Raw genomic sequence first — 26,376 nt, 5'->3', positions numbered from 1 at the left:
AAGCTGTGTTCCTTTCGACAGGGTCCCTACTCAGTGTTCACTGCTCCCTCCCCGATCATCAAAGAAAAGCAACGACGGGGTCGCGCAGATTATGATATAACAAATAAAAACGTACAATAATATAACAGGCCTATAAATATACAGAACACATCGTGTGTATCTAATAAATATAAGCAAAACATTATATTAGTCTATTAGTTTTATTAATTTATATTACATAGACTTCTTAATAATATTAGTAATATTGAATGGACTATTGACAGATATGACGCTGTAATGTCATTCAATATAATGTGGGTATCTATGTATAAATGTGTTCTTGATGCACAACTGCTAGTAAAACAAAAAAATGCATATGGCTTTGATTTTATTGTAATTTTAGATTAAAATCTATTTTGTAAAATATATATTTTATATAACATACACTACATTTGATTTAGGTTACACTGGTGACGCAACGCGCAATGAAAGTTGTGTGTATTGTGCGCTCCACTTCCTGTGAAGTGATGTATCGATGTTCCCTTATCCCCTGCGCCCTTCAAACTGGATGTGTTCGCTCCCTTCAGATTCCCTGAGCTGTCCCTCACTGCGTAGGGAGCCTGTCGAATGGAACGCAGCCACACACACACACACACACACACACACACACACACACACACACACACACACACACACACACACACACACACACACACACACACACACACACACACACACACACACACACACACACACACACTCATTCATACAAATAATTATGTAAATGCTTCTTCTTGTGCATGCGTGTGCTGTGTGCTTGATCTGTAATTGCATCTATGCATCTTTTCTTTTTCTTCTCATCACGTATGAATCCATGGGATTTAACTTTTGAAGGTTTTTTGTGTATTTACTCTCAGGGTTGCTTTCGTCTCTCGCTCTGCCTCATGGCGTTGTCTAACTTCTTAACACGTTTAGTCCAGGACCAGTGCTTGAAACCAGTCGTGCAGGAGGATCTTTTCCAGACTGATCCTCCGGGCCGGATCGCTTTCCATGCAAGCGGAGATCAGATCTTGGCACTCTGTGGAGAAAGAGAGCGGAGATGTCGGATTAGCACTGTAAGTTTTATACTGTGTGCACCTGAACACATTGTTTGGTAACACTTTACCATAAGGGTGCACTAATATGCATTAATTCATGCTTAACTAATGCACAGATAATCATGAGTTAATGTATTACTAATGCTGAACTAACCCATTTATTAATGATTACTGCATCAGACACTAATGAAGATTATACATGATTAATAGAGTCAAGTTTAAGATTTAAGTAATCATTTCATTGTTATTAGTTAAATGTGTCATAATGTATTAATTCCTTAATAACATATTATATTAACTAATAATGTAAATTAATGTGTTAATTACCACAACAGGTCAAAGCCGTGCATTTCAACTTCCAGTTGTCTGCTTTCATTAATTATTTTCTAATGATTTATAAAGGTATCATTATGTTAGGACTTGTTAGGGCACATGACTATTAACTAATTGTTTAGTAATATGCAATTGTGGCTATTTAATTAATTTTTAACTAGTTAATAGTCATGTGTCTCAACAAGTAAAGTCATAACATGATACCTTTATAAATCCTTAGCTAATCAATAATTAAAGCAGACAACCGGAAGTTGAAATGCATGGCTTTGACCCGTTGGGGTTTAATACAATGACACATTTAACTAATAACAACTTAATGATTACTTAATCTATTAATCATGATGAATGTTCATTAGTTGCTGATGCAGTAATCATTAATAACTGGGTTAGTTCTTCATGAGTAATGCATTAACTCATGATTATCTGTGCATTAGTAAAGCATGAATTAATGTATATTAGTGCACCCGCACTGTAAAATGCTTCCCATTATTTGAAGCTGTGTGACCCGCTCTCACCTTTGGAGATCTCCTCCGTGTACCAGGGTTCAGTTAGGATCTCTGCGAGCTGCTTCGGCGTGCGGGGATATTTCCCAGACAGGATCTTGAACAACACCACACCGAGGCTATAGACCGTCGCAGGCTTGCCGTGGAACTTCCCATGTTTGAGACTCTCAGGGGGCGTGTACACTTTTGTGCCGCAAAATGTGGAGTATTCAGATTTTATCAAGTGCATACTACAGCCGAAGTCTATGAGCTTGACCTGCAGGGTGTTCTTGTTGATGAGCAGGTTCTCCAGCTTTATATCGCCGTGGAAGATTCCCCGCTCGCAGCATATTCTTGCTGCAGTGACGACCTGCCGCATTACAGCTCGTGCCACCGACTCAACGATCCTTCCGCCGTGCAGGAGCAAGAACACCCGCATATTCACACACGGCGTGGGCCGCTCGAGGACCAGTATGTACTCATCAGGCGTATCGTACCAGTCCAGGAGCTTGATAATTTGAGGAACACCAGGGCCTTTGCTCAAAAGAGCCATCATGGCGACCTCATTTGGTAAGGTTTTTCCAAACAGACCCTAGAGGAGAGATAAGTTACACCAAAGTCAGAACGTTAGGGGGCGTGGCTTAACTTTAAAGCTACACTGTGTGATATTATCCCCCATCTAGCGGTGAAAAGGTATATGACCATCCAGTTTCTGTTCCTCTCAATTCCAGTTTCGTTTTAACTCCTACAGTGGCCGATTTCGTCCAAGATTAACATGGCAATCCCCCTCTTCACATTCGACACGGTGCCATCGAGTGTTAAAACGCGAAAGGCGAAGCTTGAATTTACGGGTATGTCCTTCTTTGGCTAATGTACTTTCAAGATGGAGGGGTAACATGGCGACCGGCATTCAAACCCCTCACCCGTATCTATTACATTATCCCATTCCTCCTGCAATTGAGTGCTTGTTTTTTTTTTTTTCCTTCAACAAACCCTGATATAGGCTTATCAGGACCTACCCCCATTATTAACCAAAACTTAAATCACAATTAACAAGAAAAAGCAAACAAAATTTTTTAAATAATACAGAAACACTACTCTAATTTATATCCTACCTCATCATATTATTAAGCAAAGATGGACAGGTCATCAGACCTAGGACTTTTGTCGCACTTGAACCACGAATGCACAAAACATCGACTGGATTTTAGAAGTTTATGTGTTAAGTTTATGTTAAATTTAAAAAATCTATCAAATCCTTCTCTTGCGGCTCAATCTGACCCTGTTAGGAATGAATAGATGCGTCAATACACACAGAAAAAACTAAAGATGCTCTAAACTCAAACTGAAAACACTAAGACTTTAGCAAAAAATGATCTATCTGAATGCATTCTGAAGATAAATTACTTTAGGACCCAGCGGAAAAGCTCACCCGCGCCATATAAAGTGATGAGGCCATCTAGAGTTATGAAATATCATCTGATAATATTAATATATCATTGGCAAAGACACCCAATGTGAGATGTTATGATTATAATGTTAGTTTATTTCAAATTTAAGTTGAAAGAATGTGCTAGATTGAAAGAATCTAGTAATTTATAGGTGAATAAAATATAAAATTAAGAAAAAAACATTTAATTAAAAATAGGAAAATCCATGGGAAAATCCAACAGAAAGCTGTTAACAATGGGCCTGTTTTTTGCCTGCAAAATGTACTTTAGATATCCCAAAGCTAATGTGAGTGTATACTCTGAGAGGACCAGCCTACTTACAGTACGGACGATTTCCACGAATTCACTCTTCTCTACATATTTGAGTGCCACCTGTTCTCCGAGGAAAAAGGGGGAAAGAAAGAAAGTTTTGGTTAGAATGGGTTAATATGAATGAATGATCTTTGCAGAGGTCACATGACTCCAGAAATCAGCCATGATGGAGCTGTTAATGAATTTAAGAGAGTACAAGATCGAACCTTTTGTGAATCGGACCGTCGGATTCCCGCAAAGACTTTTCCGTATGATCCGTGGCCCAGCAGTCCCAAACATACATAATGCTGCAAGATGTCACCTGTTACAAAACAAAGACATGCTCAATTTACACCACACACAATCATGATGATTAGAGATTGCTAGGTAAGGGATAATGTCCACCCAGCCGGTTGTTATCGCAGAATAAACCCCGACAGAGTGATCAGCGGAGCGGTCTTGTGTCACTCTGAAGGGTTTTATTCTGCGATAACAACCGGCTGGGTGGACATTATCCCGCTTATTACACGGCTACTTGTCTCAAGTAAATTAGGCATGAAATATTGTCTTGAGATTAAATATTTTATTAGCTCTTCCGCAAAGCTTCCACGAAGAAAAACAGTTCCAAACTGCTTTAAGCCTTTATCTATTGCTGAAGATTTGTTTTTACCATTACGTTAGTTATGCTGAAATGAATGCTGAAAGGGTTAGTTCACCCAAAAATGAAACTAAGCCTATGATTTACTCACCCTCAAGTCATCATAGGTGTGTGACATTATTCTTTCAGACGAATACAATCGGAGTTATATTTAAAAAGTCCTGGCTAACATTAATCCAAGCTTGTTTTTGAAGTCCATTAAAAATGCAGCTGTCCTTCAAATAAAGTGCTCCACACGGCTCTGATGGGTTAATAGAGGCCTTCCGATTCGAATCGATGCGTTTGTGTAAGAAAAAATATCCATATTAAAAATGTTATAAAGTAAACCCTTGAAGTCTTCCATTGTATCCCATGGCGGTTAAGTGTATTACAGCCACGAGATGGCGGCAGAGAGTCAACGACAGTGCTAAGCATAATAAGTAGTGCCAGTCAAGATATCTCGAGTACCCGGATGAGCTGTGTGTTATTCAACTCTGCCGGTTGTTATCTGGGAATAATGCCGCCTTCACGTGCTATCGGAAGTTTCCTACTTCCCACTTCAGAAGTCGTGATTGCGAGCTTGTTGTGTTCAGGTGCTTCGTTTTCGGAAAGAATGGAGGACGCCAGGTTCATACTTGTGTGCGTCTTGGGAAAATTTTATTTTAACTAGGGCTGTGCGATTAATCGAAATCGTAATAAAATCACGATTTGAGCATGTGCGGTTTCTAAATCGCTTCATAGCACGATTTTTTCTGCTTCTGGCCCCAACCTCCCAGTATACTATCCGAACCAATCAGAATGCAGCGTGCCTAAATTGAGTGCGAGAACGGAACAGACTAGGCACATCAACATATGAAATAAAAAATATAAATAATATGCTAATATTTAAACAAACCCTAATTAAATAAGCTAGGTTTTCTTTAACCCATGGCCTACGAAGTCGCCGCATTCTGATGGACATTTAGCCTATGGCAGCGGATATAAATCACAGTACAATAGACATTTTTAGCCAGATATGTGCAAGATATAATTATAAACTATAAACTGTCTACTTTTATTTGTGTAGCCGACACTCACAAAGGCTGTTGCATGCACTCACTCCAAACGCCTTCTTCATTTCAATAATTTATTTTGTTTCTAAATTCTGTTCTGTTTTGATTACCCACATTAATCAGCGATTAATCAGCTTGATATTAATAAAGTAGCCTATACTATGCACAAAAAAATCAGATGAGCCCAGAAGATGAACGCAACGCGTTTAATTACACGTTAAAACAATAAGGAAACGCTTACCGTGGCTTAATGCACTAAGACAGTGTTAAAAACACACCAAACTCAGGAAACATAATGCTTATGAAGACAGGCTGATGCTCCAATGGCGCTTGCAAACGAAACAAGCTAAACAAATACAAATAAAAATCTCCTCATTTAACGGAGTTCACATCAACGAAAGCAAAAGTTTCATGATGCTTTTTATTCAGCAGCTCATTTCAAATTCAAAGACCGCGTGAGAGAGCGACCGAAGCACTGGTAAGATCATTTAGTCTCATTCATAAATATATTTATAGATTTTATTTATTTATTTAGGCCGTCTGTTCTAGAGACGTGTTAACTTTTCCATTAAGCTCTAATTTGTTTCCTTTGGAAATATGTTTTAAATTCACACAGAATGCATTTATAACTGTAAAGCATGTTTGTTTGTGTCAATATCGTGATTAAAATCGAAAAAAATAAAAAAATCATGATATGTTTTATGTTCATATCGCACAGCCCTAATTTTAACACTAGAACCATTTCAGTCATTTCCCGGTCCCAGAAAATCATAGAATCACTGGCAAACACAGCAGCACAACACGAAAGTTTATCATCACATTCACAATAAAGGCATAATGTAGACAAGATAAGGCTGCTTAAAGACTAAAATGGTAATAGTTTTCAGCCATACATCCTTGTGTAGCTACTTTACCACACTAGATAGTCAGCTTGCTCACTATTCTAGAATGATGGTCACCTACATGCGATGTTCATGTGTTTAAAATATACAGTATGCTTCAAATGATTATTAATGTATGTAAATATGTACTACTTTAGTGACGAGACAATACAATTGTTGCAGAAAAAACTAATAAAACACCTGCCACAGCAGAAATTCGTCTCCCTTCCGCCATTTTTAACGGTTATGCCACGCCCATCTCGGTAACTTGGGTATCAAAATTATTTCCGAAACTCACAACGGTAAACACCACATCAGACGAAACATACCGCTGGAATGTGCGATTGACCAATCAGAATAAAGTATTTCACAGAGCCGTGTACTAAAATGTGATAGTAAACTGACCTGTCTTTCCCTTCAGACTCAAATTGATAAGTTCGTTCTCATGGGTCCAAGCAGTGTCCTGTTCTGACGAGCTGGAGCTGGAGCTGGAGCTGGAGCTGGAGCTGGAGCTGCTCTCCTCACTGCTGGTGGATGCTTGCTCGTGCTCTAGATGGTGTTTCTCCATCTCCGGCTCAGGTGTGAAGGAGGACACACAGGTGACCCAGCTGTCAGTGCAGCTGTCCATCTCAGCCTCGTCCAATGAGAGGTCAATGCTTAGTGTGCCTTCATTAGCCGTGTGGAACGACCCACAGCTGGACTCTGAAGTGCTCTCGGTGTCGCTAGCATGATCAGAGCATCTCTCAGGCTGTTGGTTTTTATCATCTCCACACTGACTCTGATGGACATTGAGGGTCTCAGGCTGTTGGTTTTTATCATCTCCACACTGACTTTCTTGGCCATCTTCTCCACACTGACTCTGATGGTCATCAATGGTCTCAGGGTGTTGGTTTTTATCTTCTCCACACTGACTCTGATGGTCATCAATGGTCTCAGGCTGTTGGTTTTTATCATCTCCACACTGACTCTGATGGACATTGAGGGTCTCAGGCTGTTGGTTTTTATCTGTGCACTGACTCTCTTGGGCATCAATGGATGTTTTCTTTGATTTCCGAGCCCATCTAAAGAACCCGCCCTTCTTCTCCTTCTTCGCCGTCTTTTGGGCAGGTCTTGCAGCCATACACACCTCATGCTCTAACACATAACTCTTAGATCTGCACTGGCCCATTGCTCCAGGTGATCTCTGATGATCTGCTACGAACTTTAATCACAATCCGACTGAATTCAATAGCACGGGTTGAATTAAATTCTGCAAATCAGGTAATATGACGCAGGTCGAGAGATATAAAGCACTTTGAGCAGTTATTCGCAGAGATCAAGCAAACACGGATTGATCTGCAAGAAATGACTGAACTTCACTTCGAGATGAGCCAGATTATATTGCTCTGTGACGTCACAATCAGTGATTTGCGGCTGCGGCCGTTGCCATGGATATTTGCGAATGTTTATTTTCGTGAGAGTACACAGCGCAGATTCACAAACTTGTGTATTTTCAAACATTTCTCCGGTTAAAAGCTTCACGGATCGTCTTGATGTGAAGCGCGGAGCTCGGTATTGATGATCGGTAATAGACGCCGATTTATGTTTTCCTCCGTGGGTGCTCATGGGCGCATGCGCCCTTTAAAAAAAGATGTTAAAAAAGTAGTCAAACATTTTTTGCATTTCAGAACCTTAGCAAATGGACAGCGGCCGACACGAACACACACACACACACACACACCTATTTAATTGATAATAAAGCCGTAAAGAAGCATATCTTTCAAATCAGGACAACGCCACTTCTCACAAATACAGACAGGTTTGGAGATGAAAAGTTTAACTGAGACGTAACAGCGATCAGCTTCGTGGGAAATGAAGAATCAGTCACACAAGTCCATACAGTAAAATCTGTGGATAGGATATTGGAGCAGGCGACTGACAGCGACACAACACTTCAATGTTTCATTTTAAATGAATGTAGCCTTCTGGCAGTCTGGCACACGTGGGTGCTCGGTATTTTCCGTGGGTGCTCGAGCCCCGGAGCGCTACCGTGAGTACCGGCGGAAGCGCCGAGGCGCGCACCTCACGCGAGCTCTCCGAACCCCCGTGCTGAAACAACAGCTCAACTCTCGAGACCGTAATGCGGTTGATACTCTCTCGAGGCCTAGTTCACAATCTGTTGATGACTTTAATAACTTTTCCCCATTAAAACCTGTTATTCTTATGAAAGTCGTCAGTAATATTACTGTAACTAAACAATAGTTTATTCTGTGTAGATTATTCCTTTGTTGGAATAAATAACTACAAAAATCAAAATGAGCCTTACTATGAATAAACAATGGCTAATAAACAAATAGATCGTTTTTAATATAACATGTTTTATTAGTGTTACCAGAAGGACTCATGATATTACTAAAGTGCACCAGTGACTGAAAAACTTAAGATATCAGCATTTTAAGGTCATCTTTTAGATCAAATAGATTGTTTATTAATATTAATACATTATAAATGTTTAATTAGTGTTATCAGAAGGACATGTGATATTACTAAAGTGCACCAGTGACTGGAAAACTTAAGATATCAGCATTTTAAGGTCATCTTTCAGATAAAATAGATTGTTTATTAATATTAATAAATTATAAATGTTTGATTAGTGTTATCAGAAGGACATGTGATATTGCTAGAGTGCCCCAGTGATCGAAAATCTCAAAATATTAGCATTTTAATTAAGTGCATCTTTTAGATCAAACTGATTATTTATTAATATTAAGGCCAATTCCGAGAGAAACAGTTATGAAGCTATCACACATGCTCAGTATCTCAGCTCACCGGTTCTCAGAATCGAACATGTCTAAAAGATCGAACGTGTCCGATAGAAACGGTTCTCGATTTTGTACTGGAGATCCGATAACCACTGCAACCCGTTCCTGACTCGAGTCGAGAACCGCTGTAGTAGAGAGAGAGAGTGTGTGTGTGTGTGTGTGTGTGTGTGTGTGTGTGTGTGTGTGTGTGTGTGTGTGTGTGTGTGTGTGTGTGTGTGTGTGTGTGTGCTGAGCTGCGAACTGCTGCAAGCTGAATATGTCCCCAGATAGCACAAATACGTCGCGGAGACGTCTGTTTGATGTTTATGTTTTCATCTGGGAGACGTATTTTAAAGGGCGTTTGCTCATCTGGAAGACGTCACATAGACGTCCTTTTCAGACGTTCAAATGACATCTAGCTGACGTAATAAAGACGTTAACAATTTGAATGTTACATCTGTGTGACATCTGATTTATGTAGCATAGACGTCGCATTTACTGCCTGCCATTGATAACGACAACTACAATAATTATACAGCTACGTATACATGTGATAGCTAAACTCTATTTTCCACTCAAAAATGAAAGACACAAGCGATGTAGAATGATTTTAATTATTTTATTAACAGTGTATAAAATAACCTTTCATTTGTTTATATTATTTAAATCCTGAAACAAAACAAACAAGCAAACAAACAAACAAACAAACAAACAGGGTTAAAGAAAAGAACAAAAGCAGTTTAAGACGACATTCTCCCTGGGGCCAAACGGAGATAATCTTTGATGTGCTTTTCAGCCTCTGCTTCGGTTGGCGACGGAAGCACAGGATTCTTCATAGCTGCTCCTGAATATTAAAAAGGTAAAACTAGATTAAGTTAAACTTAGTCAATTAAAGATGGAAACAGATTTTATTTCGCTGGACTTTTATAGATTTGTGTAAGCATTTGGGGTAACATACATCCCGGACTACACTATTGTGCAAGTATCAATTCATTCCTGATGACGTGCTTAGCTATAGCTAAAGAGCACGTCGAGCCAAACCTGACCTTTCAAAAATGACGCATTTACTTGGAAAAATAACAATAAGACATTAGTCTATGGGAATGCATTATGTTAATAAAAATAACGGCGAATGTGGATCTGTCTGACTGTGAGGTAATGAATGCTTTGGATTAATTGGCCGCTGTTTCTATCTAAGTGGAGCTGAAATGCTGCATTATCTTTTTCAGTCATAGAAACTTTAAAGCTATTGTCATATATAACTATTTTGTGTGACTGCTCAAATTAGTCATTAGATGATATGAGTTGAATATTCATTATTTTATTAGCAAAATAAAAATGAAAGAGATGTGCTAAAATTCACAAACGCTCGTCAGATTCAGGGAATCGACTCTTTTGGAATCAACTCCAAGCATCACATCACACGTGGAAGGTAACGGCCCATCCAGCGGGAAAGCTAGGTACGTGGCTGATCTCACTAATTGTCATTAAAGTGTGTGATCAGTCAAATAAATTTACCGGATATGATAATAACTTAATTAGGTTGCGTAATGAATGTTTGTTTCTGTGGTAAGATGGTAAGTAACGTAGCAGTAACGGTTGATTTTGTGGTTTGTAGAAGTGATGGCGTACTACTTTAAGTGCTAACAATGTTCTTTAAGAGTAATAATTCACAATAGACTTGCTGTTAAATATTAGGTATAAACTATTGTAAACGTGCACAGATGCTATAATTTAACAGATCTTCATCACTTAGCATAGTTACCTCATGAACGCTTAACGTTAGCATTTTTAAAACAAACGTCTCCTAAAACGCTCTTGTGTCTATAAAACAACATTTTACACTGTTTACACAGCATGTGGCACATGGATTTATATGTATACTTATGTATGAAAAGCTCATGAGTAGTATTGACGCTTTGGATCTGTATCAACAGTAAATGTATATATATTGCATGCCATGTACTGTAAATTGTAAGACATTAACGTATTCTGGACGTACCTATTAGGAGTGCGCCTACATTTGTTTTCCTGATCCCTTTCTTTTCTCCCCTTCCACACCAGTTCAGTTGTTTGGCTACAGGACCAAAGACCTTGGAACAGATTCTCCATATAGTTTTTTTCATTGTGTGTCCTCCACTGATGGACAATCTGTTCACCTTAAAAATAAAAGGTAATAACAAAACATTACAAACAAAACGTTACAAAACAAAAATATTAAACCTTCACCTGTCAATGATTCTTACCATCTTTTGCATCATCCCTCTTTCAAATAATTGCCTTTCCAGATTGTCAAGTTCTTCCATGGATGTGAGAGGAAAGACATCATCCTCATTGTCCACCACCAGGATTGGAGCATTGAGATGGGTGTTACCTGCAAGGGACTGGACCACTGAAGTTAGGTGATTGATCTTCATGTCCAGTTCATTTAGTGTCTCCAGAATTTTCCTCTCAACAGCTGCAATACAGTAAGTTTATCTGGTAGAGTATCTTTATTAAACTTTAAAATGTAGAATGTTTCAAGTTTAGCACTTCAATTTAACATACGTGTACACTGTTCAGTGATGCAACTCCAGCGTCTCACACCAGAAGCACCTGCAAGCACAAAAAGCTCATAAATGTCTTAAAAACAACACTTACACCATGACAATAATAATCAGTAACCAATTATAATCAGTGATAATGTGTAGACTGAATTAGTGTTGTCACGATACCAAAATTATGACTTCGATACGATACCAGACTAAAATACCTCGATACTAAATATAGATTTTTAATTGTATCTGTTTTTAAAAATATGCAAAAAAATTGCTTTCTTTGTCATGCGCTGCGTGCATATATTTAACTCTTCTACTTTCAATGTTTAGTGACCGGTGGAAGCAGAGCTTTGCACACACGTCCTGACACCTGGGGCCCATTCTTCGTACCTCGCTTAATACATCCAAGATGATTTTTACAGATCCCAGATCTTTTAATCCTGATAACTAATCTCTAGTACTTTTCGGTATATCATGAATGCACCGTGACAAATTCCCATAAGCACATTCCCTGTTCCATTTCAGTGTAGGCAGCTTTTAGCTGTTGCTGTCGCAGCGCGAGGCAACATGATAAGAGTCGCATGGTGTAGACACGGTGTTATACAATTTTTGTTGTAGCAAAAGATATGGTTAATGAATAAAGCAGTGGTCGGTAGGGCTGGGCGATATGGCCAAAATTTCATATCCCGATATAGCTCATTTGATATCCCGATAACGATATACATAACGATATAGCAATTTTTCTGTTAATTCAGTTTATGAATAGTCAATGCAAAATTGCAATGTGGAAATGCAGTTTGAAATGATATACAAAACAAATAAAGGTAGTATGGACTACATTTTTATTTTATTTAGAACCTTTTTTTAAAGCAAGACTGTTGGTAAAGTTAACACCTGCCTAGGGATGTTAACCGATGACCGTTTGACCGATGGCTGACTGTATCAACGTTAACCGATCAAAGTTGTCAGTTAAAATAAATAAAAAAGTGATCTCTAAATTAGACTATTATAGACTGTGGACTAAACGCTACTACAGTTGGCCGTCCCATTCCAAAATCTTTTTGTGTGATTGAACATATCCCTCGCACTCAATTTTTCATAACTCGCCTGTTTGTACTTAATAAACCAATAAAAACATTTGGCGCGAGGTTACAGCGTTTGGGTTTGCGTGCTCACAAGGTTTGCAAAAAGTAAACACTCGAGGTTAGAGTCAGGGCAGACGACAGTATGAAGCGTGCAATTCGCTTAAGATGGGCTTACATTTGGAAATATATTACATCTTCATTTCAGTGGTAACACATAAGGTGTTGATCGTCTTTCTTTATTATTGTTAGCACTACCTCGAACTAAAGGGGCGTCTCTTCGGAGCTGTCATTTTCTTAAATGAGCCGCGGCAATGATTCAAATGAGCTTCTAACGCTGGACAAATGCCTTTATTTTCAACGCGATCACCTTGTACCCAAACCATTTCGAAACTAAGGAGCCATTTGTCCTCTGATTACAAACAAGCTCCTCTGCGGCGCGTTTGCGGGACTCGTGTTTCGCGCTGTGGGGGATTTTAAAAAAGTGACGTGAGTGGAAGGGAGGCGGCAGCGCTAGGACAGTGCGCGCGCGCGCGCGCGTGTGTGTGTGTGTGTGTGGTGAGAGAGCGAGAGAGAGACAGAGGGAGAGCGGCTCGCGGCTGTTATTTCAAATAGCGCAGCATATTTTAAACTAATCGGTTAACCGGTTTCAACCGGCTAATGAGGCTCGGTGGTCGGTCAAGAAAATGTTTAGTTTTCGCCATCCCTACACCTGCCATTAAAATATTTCAATATATGGCTATATGGTGTGCCACGCGTAAAAGCCCGTTGCAGCGTCTGTGTCTAAAGTTTGTTTTGAGCGCTTAGGCCACTATTCTGGCATAATTACTCTGAGAATTACCCTGATCTGAACCGCGTCTACTACCGTCTTCCTCCATGTTTGTTTATGTATTGCAGCGTGCATGGGCATGCCGTGGCGTGAGGTGCATCTTGACGTAAAATTCTGCCATAAACGCCTTATCGTGGCGTAAGCGATAGAGCCTTATGTAAAACGATAGACATTTTCTATCGTCCAGACGATATATTTCGTCATATCGCCCAGCCCTAGTGGTCGGCAACTGGCCAAAAGGTGGCCCGCCAGCGATAAGATCTGGCAAAATTCTGATTTTGTTATTATTAGTTTGTTTGTTTTTCCAAAAATTATAACTGCCATTTCACTTTATAGAAGTTCACTCTGCTATACTTACATTAAGCAGAAAATCATCACCCTCTTTTATTATTAGAATATAATAATAGAATGGGTGTATGTATAATATTATAATGTGTATGATGACATATGTAGATAATACACATTCTAAAAAAATCAATAACAAATTAAAGCTGCGAGCAGCATTTAGCGGGGTTCAAGCCATTTAAGGTCTTTAAGCATTTGACACCTTTTGCATGAAAGGCTTTTAAGCACTGAATGAATTTGAGAGATATCAGGTGAAATGAAGTGATAAACTGACAAAATGTGATTTTAAATATTATAATAGTGACTTTATAAAGTCTAAATATGAATTGATCAGGAGAGTGCAGAGAATCATACTGCTGTGGTTTGGTTCCGATCAGGCAAAAAACCTAGGACTAGTTTGCAAAACGAGGTTTTTTACATAATTGTGAATATTTAAATAAAGATTTGATTGACAGTATTGGTTATGGAGGCAAAGTTGTTCAGTATGAGAAGATCTATCATAATATATGCATATTATGTGGCTGTTTTAACCCCACCTGATTACAGAGATTCACCATAGGGAATACATGGTTTTCAAAGCTTTTTAACACTTATAGCGCCCCCTATACTCCGATCTCCATAAAACTTTGCATGTGTCTTCAACATGTTATGCCACATATACCTAACAATTTTCGTGACGTTTTGAGTTTCCCCTTAGGATTTATAGGCTTTTGAGTGTATTTTGCCACGCCTCTTTTCTAAATGGCCCTGTTATAGCCATCCAAATGCAAAAAATTAACTTTTTTTTGATAATTATTGATCTAGAGAGTCCAGAGTATTGTCCTAGACTGGTTTGGTTCTGATTGGGCAAAAAAACAGGGACTAGTTCGCAAAAGTAGGTTTTTAACATAATTGCAAATATTTATTTAATGATTTGATTGACAGCAATGGTTCTAGAGGCAAAGTTGTTCAACATGAGGAGGTCTATCATATGATATGCATATTTTGCCGATGTGTGCAACGCCACGTTATTGCAGAGCCATAAAACTCGTTAGCGCCAACTAGTGGCCGATTTCTTTCAAAATTCTTACAGACCTCTAGGACCATGAGTTAAACATGCCCACTGAGTTTCGTTCCGATTGACTTCCGTTAACCCTGTCTAATAGGTGCTCAAATTTCATTGGCCGATGGCGGCCATGTTTTTTGAGATACGCCAATGTTCTCATAGACAGACATGGTACCTTGGGCCAAGACATTGCATACCAATTTTCCAGGCAATCGGACTAGCGGTCGCGTGGTTATAGCCCTTTTTGTGTTTTTTCCATGTTATAGCGCCACCAAGTGGCCAATCATCGCGATTTTTTTATCGTGACCAAAGACTGAGCCCATAAACATGTGTACCAAGTTTGGTGAAGATATCTCATTTCTTGCTGGAGTTATAGCCTCTTTAGTAAAATAGGCTCCGCCTCAAATGTACATTTCCACGCCCCTTTTCGTTCATGAGTCAAAATTTCAACTTTTTTTTGATAATTATTAATATTCAGACTAGAGAGAACATTTTGGCACTGGTTTGGTTCTGATATGTCAAAAAACCAGGGACTAGTTCGCAAAAGTAGGTTTTTGACAAAATTCAAAATGGCGGAAAAATTTGCATACCGGAAATGAAATCGGAGATACACGTTTTGTTCGTCATGGTCTCAGCTTTCCAATGATATAAGACACTTGACCCTTAGGAGCAACGGTTTAGGAGTTATGAGCCATTTCGCGTTTTTGGTTGCTGTAGCGCCACCTATTGGCCAATCTGGCTCATAATTTGATAACCTCTCCTCGATTTTTGGACTACCTATTGACAAAGTTTGAAGTCTCTAGCATTTACGGTTTGGTTTGCACGATGAGTTTTACGGCAGAATAATAATAATAATTAAAGCTGCAAGCAGCATTTAGCGGGGTTCAAGCCTTTAAGGCCTTTAAAGTACATAGGCATTAAAGACATTAAGTTTTATTTAGCAAGATTTTGAACACTAAAATAATAGATGGAAAAGTCCATTTACAGTCAATATAGGCAATTTAACATAGGAAATGCATGGTTCTTATAGCGTTTTAACAGTTATAGCGCCACCTATAGTCCAATCTCTTTAAAACTTTGCATGCTTCATCAGCATGTTATGCCACATATGCCCAACAATTTTCGTGAATTTTTGAGCTTCCCTTTTGAGTTAGCGCCAACTAGTGGCCGATTTCTTTCAAAATTCTTACAGACCTCTAGGACCATGAGTCAAACATGCCCACCGAGTTTCGTTCCGATCGACCTCTGTTAACCCCATCTAATAGGTGCTCAAACTTCATTGGCCGATGGCGGCCATGTTTTTTTAGATACACCAATGTCCTCATAGACATACATGGTGCCTTGGACCAAGACACTGCCTACCAATTTTCAAGTCAATCGGACTAGTGGTCACGTGGTTATAGCCCTTTTCATCTTTTTTTAACATTATAGCGCCACCAAGTGGTCAATCGTCGCGATTTTTTTATCGAGACCAAAGAATGAGCCCATACACATGTCTACCAAGTTTGGTGAAGATATCTCATTTCCTCCTTGAGTTATAGCCTTTTTAATAAAATAGGCTCCGCCCACAACATTCTTTTTCCACCCCTTAGCAACCGTGAATCGAAATTTCAACTTTTTCTCAATGAATATTGATATTCAGACTACAGAGAACATTTTGCCACTGGTTTGGTTTCGATCGGTCAAAAATCCAGGGACTAGTTCGCAAAAGTAGTTTTTCAACAAAATTCAAAATGGCGGAAAAATTTTCATGACGGAAATGAAATCGGAGATATACGTTTTGTTCGCCAAGGACTCAGCTTTCCAATGATATAAGACACTTGATTGTGGACCAAAGGGTTTAGGAGTTATGACCCTTTTTGCGCATTTGGTTGCTGTAGCGCCACCTATTGGCCAATCGGGGTCATACTTTCTGAGGTTCTCCCCAAATTGAGGACTACCATCTGACAAAGTTTCAAAGTTCCACGCTTTACGGTTTGGGCTGCACGATGCGTTTTAGCGGAGAATAATAATAATAATTAAAGCTGCAAGCAGCATTTAGCGGGGTTCAAGCCTTTAAGGCCTTTAAAGTACATAGGCATTCAAGACATTAAGTTTTATTTAGCAAGATTTTGAACACTAAAATAATAGATGGAAAAGTCCATTTACAGTCAATATAGGCAATTTAACATAGGAAATGCATGGTTCTTATAGCGTTTTAACAGTTATAGCGCCACCTATAGTCCAATCTCTTTAAAACTTTGCATGCTTCATCAGCATGTTATGCCACATATGCCCAACAATTTTCGTGAATTTTTGAGCTTCCCTTTTGAGTTAGCGCCAACTAGTGGCCGATTTCTTTCAAAATTCTTACAGACCTCTAGGACCATGAGTCAAACATGCCCACCAAGTTTCGTTCCGATCGACCTCTGTTAACCCCATCTAATAGGTGCTCAAACTTCATTGGCCGATGGCGGCCATGTTTTTTTAGATACACCAATGTCCTCATAGACATACATGGTGCCTTGGACCAAGACACTGCCTACCAATTTTCAAGTCAATCGGACTAGTGGTCACGTGGTTATAGCCCTTTTCATGTTTTTTTAACATTATAGCGCCACCAAGTGGTCAATCGTCGCGATTTTTTTATCGAGACCAAAGAATGAGCCCATACACATGTCTACCAAGTTTGGTGAAGATATCTCATTTCCTTGTTGAGTTATAGCCTTTTTAGTAAAATAGGCTCCGCCCACAACATTCTTTTTCCACCCCTTAGCAACCGTGAATCGAAATTTCAACTTTTTCTCAATGAATATTGATATTCAGACTACAGAGAACATTTTGCCACTGGTTTGGTTTCGATCGGTCAAAAATCCAGGGACTAGTTCGCAAAAGTAGTTTTTCGACAAAATTCAAAATGGCGGAAAAAATTTCATGACGGAAATGAAATCGGAGATATACGTTTTGTTCGCCAAGGACTCAGCTTTTTAATGATATAAGACACTTGATTGTGGACCAAAGGGTTTAGGAGTTATGCCCCTTTTTGCGCATTTGGTTGCTGTAGCGCCACCTATTGGCCAATCGGGGTCATACTTTCTGAGGTTCTCCCCAAATTGAGGACTACCATCTGACAAAGTTTCAAAGTTCCACGCTTTACGGTTTGGGCTGCACGATGCGTTTTAGCGGAGAATAATAATAATAATTAAAGCTGCAAGCAGCATTTAGCGGGGTTCAAGCCTTTAAGGCCTTTAAAGTACATAGGCATTAAAGACATTAAGTTTTATTTAGCAAGATTTTGAACACTAAAATAATAGATGGAAAAGTCCATTTACAGTCAATATAGGCAATTTAACATAGGAAATGCATGGTTCTTATAGCGTTTTAACAGTTATAGCGCCACCTATAGTCCAATCTCTTTAAAACTTTGCATGCTTCATCAGCATGTTATGCCACATATGCCCAATAATTTTCGTGAATTTTTGAGCTTCCCTTTTGAGTTAGCGCCAACTAGTGGCCGATTTCTTTCAAAATTCTTACAGACCTCTAGGACCATGAGTCAAACATGCCCACCGAGTTTCGTTCCGATCGACCTCTGTTAACCCCATCTAATAGGTGCTCAAACTTCATTGGCCGATGGCGGCCATGTTTTTTTAGAAACACCAATGTCCTCATAGACATACATGGTGCCTTGGACCAAGACACTGCCTACCAATTTTCAAGTCAATCGGACTAGTGGTCACGTGGTTATAGCCCTTTTCATGTTTTTTTTAACATTATAGCGCCACCAAGTGGTCAATCGTCGCGATTTTTTTATCGAGACCAAAGAATGAGCCCATACACATGTCTACCAAGTTTGGTGAAGATATCTCATTTCCTTCTTGAGTTATAGCCTTTTTAGTAAAATAGGCTCCGCCCACAACATTCTTTTTCCACCCCTTAGCAACCGTGAATCGAAATTTCAACTTTTTCTCAATGAATATTGATATTCAGACTACAGAGAACATTTTGCCACTGGTTTGGTTTCGATCGGTCAAAAATCCAGGGACTAGTTCGCAAAAGTAGTTTTTCGACAAAATTCAAAATGGCGGAAAAAATTTCATGACGGAAATGAAATCGGAGATATACGTTTTGTTCGCCAAGGACTCAGCTTTCCAATGATATAAGACACTTGATTGTGGACCAAAGGGTTTAGGAGTTATGACCCTTTTTGTGCATTTGGTTGCTGTAGCGCCACCTATTGGCCAATCGGGGTCATACTTTCTGAGGTTCTCCCCAAATTGAGGACTACCATCTGACAAAGTTTCAAAGTTCCACGCTTTACGGTTTGGGCTGCACGATGCGTTTTAGCGGAGAATAATAATAATAATTAAAGCTGCAAGCAGCATTTAGCGGGGTTCAAGCCTTTAAGGCCTTTTAAGCACATAGGCATTAAAGTCATTAAGTTTTATTTAGCAAGATTTTAAACACTAAAATAATAGATGGAAAAGTCCATTTACAGTCAATATAGGCAATTTAACATAGGAAATGCATGGTTCTTATAGCTTTTTAACAGTTATAGCGCCACCTATAGTCCAATCTCTTTAAAACTTTGCATGCTTCATCAGCATGTTATGCCACATATACCCAACAATTTTCGTGAATTTTTGAGCTTCCCTTTTGAGTTAGCGCCAACTAGTGGCCGATTTCTTTCAAAATTCTTACAGACCTCTAGGACCATGAGTCAAACATGCCCACCGAGTTTCGTTCCGATCGACCTCTGTTAACCCCATCTAATAGGTGCTCAAACTTCATTGGCCGATGGCGGCCATGTTTTTTTAGATACACCAATGTCCTCATAGACATACATGGTGCCTTGGACCAAGACACTGCCTACCAATTTTCAAGTCAATCGGACTAGTGGTCACGTGGTTATAGCCCTTTTCATGTTTTTTTAACATTATAGCGCCACCAAGTGGTCAATCGTCGCGATTTTTTAATCGAGACCAAAGAATCAGCCCATACACATGTGTACCAAGTTTGGTGAAGATATCTCATTTCCTTCTTGAGTTATAGCCTTTTTAGTAAAATAGGCTCCGCCCACAACATTCTTTTTCCACCCCTTAGCAACCGTGAATCGAAATTTCAACTTTTTCTCAATGAATATTGATATTCAGACTACAGAGAACATTTTGCCACTGGTTTGGTTTCGATCGGTCAAAAATCCAGGGACTAGTTCGCAAAAGTAGTTTTTCGACAAAATTCAAAATGGCGGAAATTTTTTTATGACGGAAATAAAATCGGAGATATACGTTTTGTTCGCCAAGGACTCAGCTTTCCAATGATATAAGACACTTGATTGTGGACCAAAGGGTTTAGGAGTTATGACCCTTTTTGCGCATTTGGTTGCTGTAGCGCCACCTATTGGCCAATCGGGGTCAAACTTTCTGAGGTTCTCCCCAAATTGAGGACTACCATCTGACAAAGTTTCAAAGTTCCACGCTTTACGGTTTGGGCTGCACGATGCGTTTTAGCGGAGAATAATAATAATAATAATAATTAAAGCTGCAAGCAGCATTTAGCGGGGTTCAAGCATTTAAGGCCTTTTAAGCACATAGGCATTAAAGACATTAAGTTTTATTTAGCAAGATTTTAAACACTGAAATAATAGATGGAAAAGTCCATTTACAGCCAATATAGGCAATTTACCATAAAAAATGCATGGTTTTTATAGCTTTTTAACAGTTATAGCGCCACCTATAGTCCGATCTCTTTAAAACTTTTCATGCTTCATCAGCATGTCATGCTACATATACCCAACAATTTTCGTGATTTTTTGAGCTTCCCTTTTGAGTTAGCGCCAACTAGTGGCCGATTTCTTTCAAAAATCTTACAGACCTCTAGGACCATGAGTCAAACATGCCCACCAAGTTTCGTTCCGATCGGCCTCTGTTAACCTTGTCTAACAGGTGCTCAAATTTCATTGGCCGATGGCGGCCATGTTTTTTGAGATACGCCAATGTCTGCTTACCAATTTTCAGGTTAATTAAACTAGCGATCGCGTGGTTATAGCCCTTTTCATGTTTTTTTCACATTATAGCGCCACCAAGTGGCCAATCGTCGCAATATTTTTATCGTGACCTCAAATTGAGCCGATATACATGTGTACCAAGTTTGGTGACGATATCTCATTTCTTTCTTGAGTTATAGCCTTTTTAGTAAAATAGGCTCCGCCCTGAACGTCCATTTTGAAGCCAATTAGCAAAACTGAATTGAAATTTCAACTTTTTTTCGATAACTATTGATAAACAGAGACCAGAGAACATTTTGACACTGGTTTGGTTCCGATCGGTCAAAAAACCAGGGACTAGTTTGCAAAAGTAGGTTTTTAACATAATTGTGAATATTTAATTAATGATTTGATTGACAGCAATGATTCCAGAGGCAAATTTGTTCAGCATGAGGAGATCTATCATATGATATGCATATTTTGTGGATGCGTGAAAAAACACGTGATTTCAGAGCCATAAAACTCGTTAGCGCCAACTAGTGGCCGATTTCTTTCAAAATTCTTACAGACCTCTAGGACCATGAGTCAAACATGCCCATCAAGTTTCGTTCCGATAGGCCTCTGTTAACCCCATCTAATAGGTGCTCAAATTTCATTGGCCGATGGCGGCCATGTTTTTTGAGATACGCCAATGTCCTCATAGACGTACATGGGGCCTTGGACCAAGACACTGCATACCAATTTTCAGGTCAATCGGACTAGCGGTCGCGTGGTTAGAGCCCTTTTCATGTTTTTTTCACATTATAGCGCCACCAAGTGGCCAATCATCGCGATTTTTTTATCGTGACCTCAAATTGAGCCGATATACATGTGTACCAAGTTTGGTGACGATATCTCATTTCCTTCTTGAGTTATAGCCTTTTTAGTAAAATAGGCTCCGCCCTGAACGTCCATTTTGAAGCCAATTAGCATAAATGAATCGAAATTTCAACTTTTTTTTGATAACTATTGATAAACAGAGACCAGAGAACATTTTGACACTGGTTTGGTTCCGATCGGTCAAAAAACCAGGGACTAGTTTGCAAAAGTAGGTTTTCAATAAAATTCAAAATGGCGGAAAAATTTGCATACTGGAAATAAAATCTGAGATATACATTTTGTTCGCCAAGGACTCAGCTTTCCAATGATATATGACACTTGAGTGTGGACCAAACGGTTTAGGAGTTATGAGCCTTTTCTCGCAATTGATTGCTATAGCGCCACCTATGGGCCAATTGGGGTCATAGCTTCTCAGGGTCTCCCCAACATGAGTACTACCATCTGACAAAGTTTCAAATTTCCAGCTCTTACGGTTTGGTCTGCACGATGCGTTTTAGCGGAGAATAATAATAATAATAATAATAATAAAAATTAAAGCTGCAAGCAGCATTTGAGCGGGGTTCAAGCATTTAATGGCGTTTAAGCACTGAGGCATTAAAGACATTAAGTTTTATTTAGCAAGATTTTAAACACTGAAATAATAGATGGAAAAGTCCATTCACAGCCAATATAGGCAATTTACCATAGGAAATGCATGGTTTTTAAAGCTTTTTAACAGTTATAGCGCCACCTATAGTCCGATCTCTTTAAAACTTTGCATGCTTCATCAGCATGTCATGCCACATATACCCAACAATTTTCGTGAATTTTTGAGCTTCCCTTTTGGGTTAGCGCCAACTAGTGGCCGATTTCTTTCAAAATTCTTACAGACCTCTAGGACCATGAGTCAAACATGTCCACTGAGTTTCGTTCCGATCGACCTCCGTTAACCCCATCTAATAGGTGCTCAAAATTCATTGGCTGATGGCGGCCATGTTTTTTGAGATACACCAATGTCCTCATAGACTTATAAAGTACCTTTGGCCAAGACACTGCATACCAATTTTCAGGTCAATCGGACTAGCGGTCGTTGTTTTTTTCACATTATAGCGCCACCAACTGGTCAAACGTCGCGATTTTTTTATCTAGACCAAAAAATGAGCCCATACACATGTGTTCCAAGTTTGGTGAAGATATCTCATTTCCTTCTTGAGTTATAGCCTTTTTAGTAAAATAGGCTCCGCCCACAACATTCTTTTTCCACTTCTTAGCAACCGTAAATTGAAATTTCAACTTTTTCTCAATGAATATTGATATTCAGACTACAGAGAACATTTTGGCACTGGTTTGTTTCACATTGGGCAAAAAAACAGAGACTAGTTAGCGAAAGTAGGTTTTTAACATAATTGCAAATATTGAATTAATGATTTGACTGACAGCAATGGTTCTAGAGGCAAAGTTGTTCAGTATGAGGAGATCTATCACATGATATGCATATTTTGTGGATGGGTGCCACACCACGTGATTACGGAGCCATACAAATCTTTAGCGCCAACTAGTGGCCGATTTCTTTAAAAATTCTTACAGACCTCTAGGGCCATGAGTCAAACATGCCCATCAAGTTTTGTTCCGATCAGCCTCCGTTAACCTTGTCTAATAGGTGCTCAAATTTCATTGGCCGATAGCGGCCATGTTTTTTGAGATACGCCGATGTTCTCATAGACATACATGGGGCCTTGGACCAAGACACTGCTTTCCCATTTTCAAGTCAATAAGACTAACGGTCAGGTGATTATACCCCTTTTTATGTTTTTTTCATGTTATAGCGCCACCATGTGGCCAATCGTCGCGATCTTTTTATCGTGACCAAGGACTGAGCCCATAAATATGTGTACCAAGTTTGGTGACGATATCTCATTTCCTTCCTGAGTTATAGCCTTATTAGTAAAATAGGCTCCGCCCTGAACATCCATTTTGACGTCCTTTAGCAAACATGAATCGAAATTTCGACTTTTTTTCAATGAATATTGATATTCAGTCTCCAGACAACATTTCTGCACTGGTTTGGTTCCGATTGGTCAAAAAACCAGGGACTAGTTCGCAAAAGTAGATTTTCGACAAAATTCAAAATGGCGGAAAAATTTGCATACCGGAAATGAAATCGGAGATGTACGTTTTGTTTGTCATGGTCTCAGCTTTCCAATGATATAAGACACTTGACCCTTAGGAGCAACGGTTTAGGAGTTATGAGCCCTTTCGCGCTTTTGGTTGCTATAGCGCCACCTATGGGCCAATCTGGCTCATAATTTGATAACCTCTCCTCGATTTTTGGACTACCTGTTGACAAAGTTTGAAGTCTCTAGCATTTACGGTTTGGTCTGCACGATCGCTTTTACGGCAGAATAATAATAATAATAATAATAATAATAATAATTAAAGCTGCGAGCAGCATTTAGCGGGGTTCAAGCCATTTAAGGTCTTTAAGCATTTGACACCTTTTGCATGAAAGGCTTTTAAGCACTGAATGAATTTGAGAGATATCAGGTGAAATGAAGTGATAAACTGACAAAATGTGATTTTAAATATTATAATAGTGACTTTATAAAGTCTAAATATGAATTGATCAGGAGAGTGCAGAGAATCATACTGCTGTGGTTTGGTTCCGATCAGGCAAAAAACCTAGGACTAGTTTGCAAAACGAGGTTTTTAACATAATTGTGAATATTTAAATAAAGATTTGATTGACAGTATTGGTTATAGAGGCAAAGTTGTTCAGTATGAGAAGATCTATCATAACATATGCATATTATGTGGCGGTTTTAACCCCACCTGATTACAGAGATTCACCATAGGGAATACATGGTTTTCAAAGCTTTTTAACACTTATAGCGCCCCCTATACTCCGATCTCCATAAAACTTTGCATGTGTCTTCAACATGTTATGCCACATATACCCAACAATTTTCGTGAAGTTTTGAGTTTCCTCTTAGGATTTATAGGCTTTCGAGTGTATTTTGCCACGCCTCTTTTCTAAATGGCCCTGTTATAGCCAACCAAATGCAAAAAAATCAACTTTTTTTGATAATTATTGATCTAGAGAGTCCAGAGAATTGTCCTAGACTGGTTTGGTTCTGATTGGGCAAAAAACCAGGGACTAGTTCGCAAAAGTAGGTTTTTAACATAATTGAAAATATTTATTTAACGATTTTATTGACAGCAATGGTTCTAGAGGCAAAGTTGTTCAACATGAGGAGATCTATCATATGATATGCATATTTTGCCAATGTGTGCAACACCACGTGATTGCAGAGCCATAAAACTCGTTAGCGCCAACTAGTGGCCAATTTCTTTCAAAATTCTTACAGACCTCTAGGACCATGAGTCAAACATGTCCAATGAGTTTCGTTCCGATCGACCTCTGTTAACCCCATCTAATAGGTGCTCAAAATTCATTGGCTGATGGCGGCCATGTTTTTTGAGATACACCAATGTCCTCATAGACATACATGGGGCCTTGGACCAAGACACTGCATACCAATTTTCAAGTCAATCGGACTAGCGGTCGCGTGGTTATAGCCCTTTTCATGTTTTTGTCACATTATAGCGCCACCAAGTGGCCAATCGTCGCAATTTTTTTATCGTGACCAAAGACTGAGCCCATAAACATGTGTACCAAGTTTGGTGAAGATATCTTATTTCTTGCTGGAGTTATAGCCACTTTAATAAAATAGGCTCCGCCTTAAATGTACATTTCCACGCCCCTTTTCGTTCATGAGTCAAAATTTCTACTTTTTTTTGATAATTATTGATATTCAGACTAGAGAGAACATGTTGGCACTGGTTTGGTTCCGATATGTCAAAAAACCAGGGACTAGTTCGCAAAAGTAGGTTTTTGACAAAATTCAAAATGGCGGAAAAATTTGCATACCGGAAATGAAATCGGAGATATACGTTTTGTTCGTCATGGTCTCAGCTTTCCAATGATATAAGACACTTGACCCTTAGAAGCAACGGTTTAGGAGTTATGAGCCATTTCGCGTTTTTGGTTGCTGTAGCGCCACCTATTGGCCAATCTGGCTCATAATTTGATAACCTCTCCTCGATTTTTGGACTACCTATTGACAAAGTTTGAAGTCTCTAGCATTTACGGTTTGGTCTGCACGATGAGTTTTACGGCAGAATAATAATAATAATAAAAATCAGTACAATTACAATAGGGTTTCAGCATTTCATGCTTGAACCCCTAATCAGTACAATTACAATAGGGTTTCAGCACTTCGTGCTTGAACCCCTAAAAATCAGTACAATTACAATAGGGTTTCAGCACTTCGTGCTTGAACCCCTAATTAAAGCTGCAAGCAGCATTTGAGCGGGGTTCAAGCATTTAAGGGCTTTTAAGCACATAGGCATTAAAGACATTACGTTTTATTTAGCAAGATTTTAAACACTGAAATAATAGATGGAAAAGTCCATTCACAGCCAATATAGGCAATTTACCATAGGAAATGCATGGTTTTTAAAGCTTTTTAACAGTTATAGCGCCACCTATAGTCCGATCTCTTTAAAACTTTGCATGCTTCATCAGCATGTCATGCCACATATACCCAACAATTTTCGTGAATTTTTGAGCTTCCCTTTTGGGTTAGCGCCAACTAGTGGCCGATTTCTTTCAAAATTCTTACAGACCTCTAGGACCATGAGTCAAACATGTCCACTGGGTTTCGTTCCAATC

The 26,376-nt window shown here is 39.1% G+C and overlaps 2 protein-coding genes across 2 annotated transcripts in view; both read right to left on the bottom strand.

Moving 5' to 3' along the window:
- Positions 1-327: 327 nt before the first annotated feature.
- On the bottom strand, positions 328-7,371 carry LOC137085371 (serine/threonine-protein kinase pim-2-like). The gene is made up of 5 exons (XM_067451931.1): positions 6,609-7,371; positions 3,861-3,955; positions 3,664-3,714; positions 1,925-2,483; positions 328-1,057 (listed from the first exon to the last, which is right to left on the bottom strand). The coding sequence occupies exons 1-5, from the start codon at positions 7,369-7,371 to the stop codon at positions 951-953; spliced, it is 1,575 nt and encodes a 524-aa protein (XP_067308032.1). The 3' UTR covers positions 328-950.
- A 2,331-nt stretch (positions 7,372-9,702) lies between these two features.
- LOC137085370 (uncharacterized) overlaps positions 9,703-26,376 on the bottom strand; it is a 29,872-nt gene continuing 13,198 nt past the window's right edge. The window contains exons 8-11 of the mRNA XM_067451929.1: positions 11,531-11,578; positions 11,230-11,441; positions 10,986-11,142; positions 9,703-9,827 (exon numbers count right to left, since the gene is read on the bottom strand). Of these exons, the coding sequence (XP_067308030.1) occupies positions 9,724-9,827; positions 10,986-11,142; positions 11,230-11,441; positions 11,531-11,578 (521 nt within the window). The 3' untranslated portion in view covers positions 9,703-9,723. The remainder of the gene's footprint in view (positions 9,828-10,985; positions 11,143-11,229; positions 11,442-11,530; positions 11,579-26,376) is intronic.

The sequence above is a fragment of the Pseudorasbora parva genome, chromosome 8 (genome assembly GCF_024679245.1).
Source record: "Pseudorasbora parva isolate DD20220531a chromosome 8, ASM2467924v1, whole genome shotgun sequence".
Taxonomy (NCBI): domain Eukaryota; kingdom Metazoa; phylum Chordata; class Actinopteri; order Cypriniformes; family Gobionidae; genus Pseudorasbora; species Pseudorasbora parva.
The sequence above is the reverse complement of the archived record's forward strand: the minus strand, read 5'-3'. Positions and strand labels throughout refer to the sequence as shown.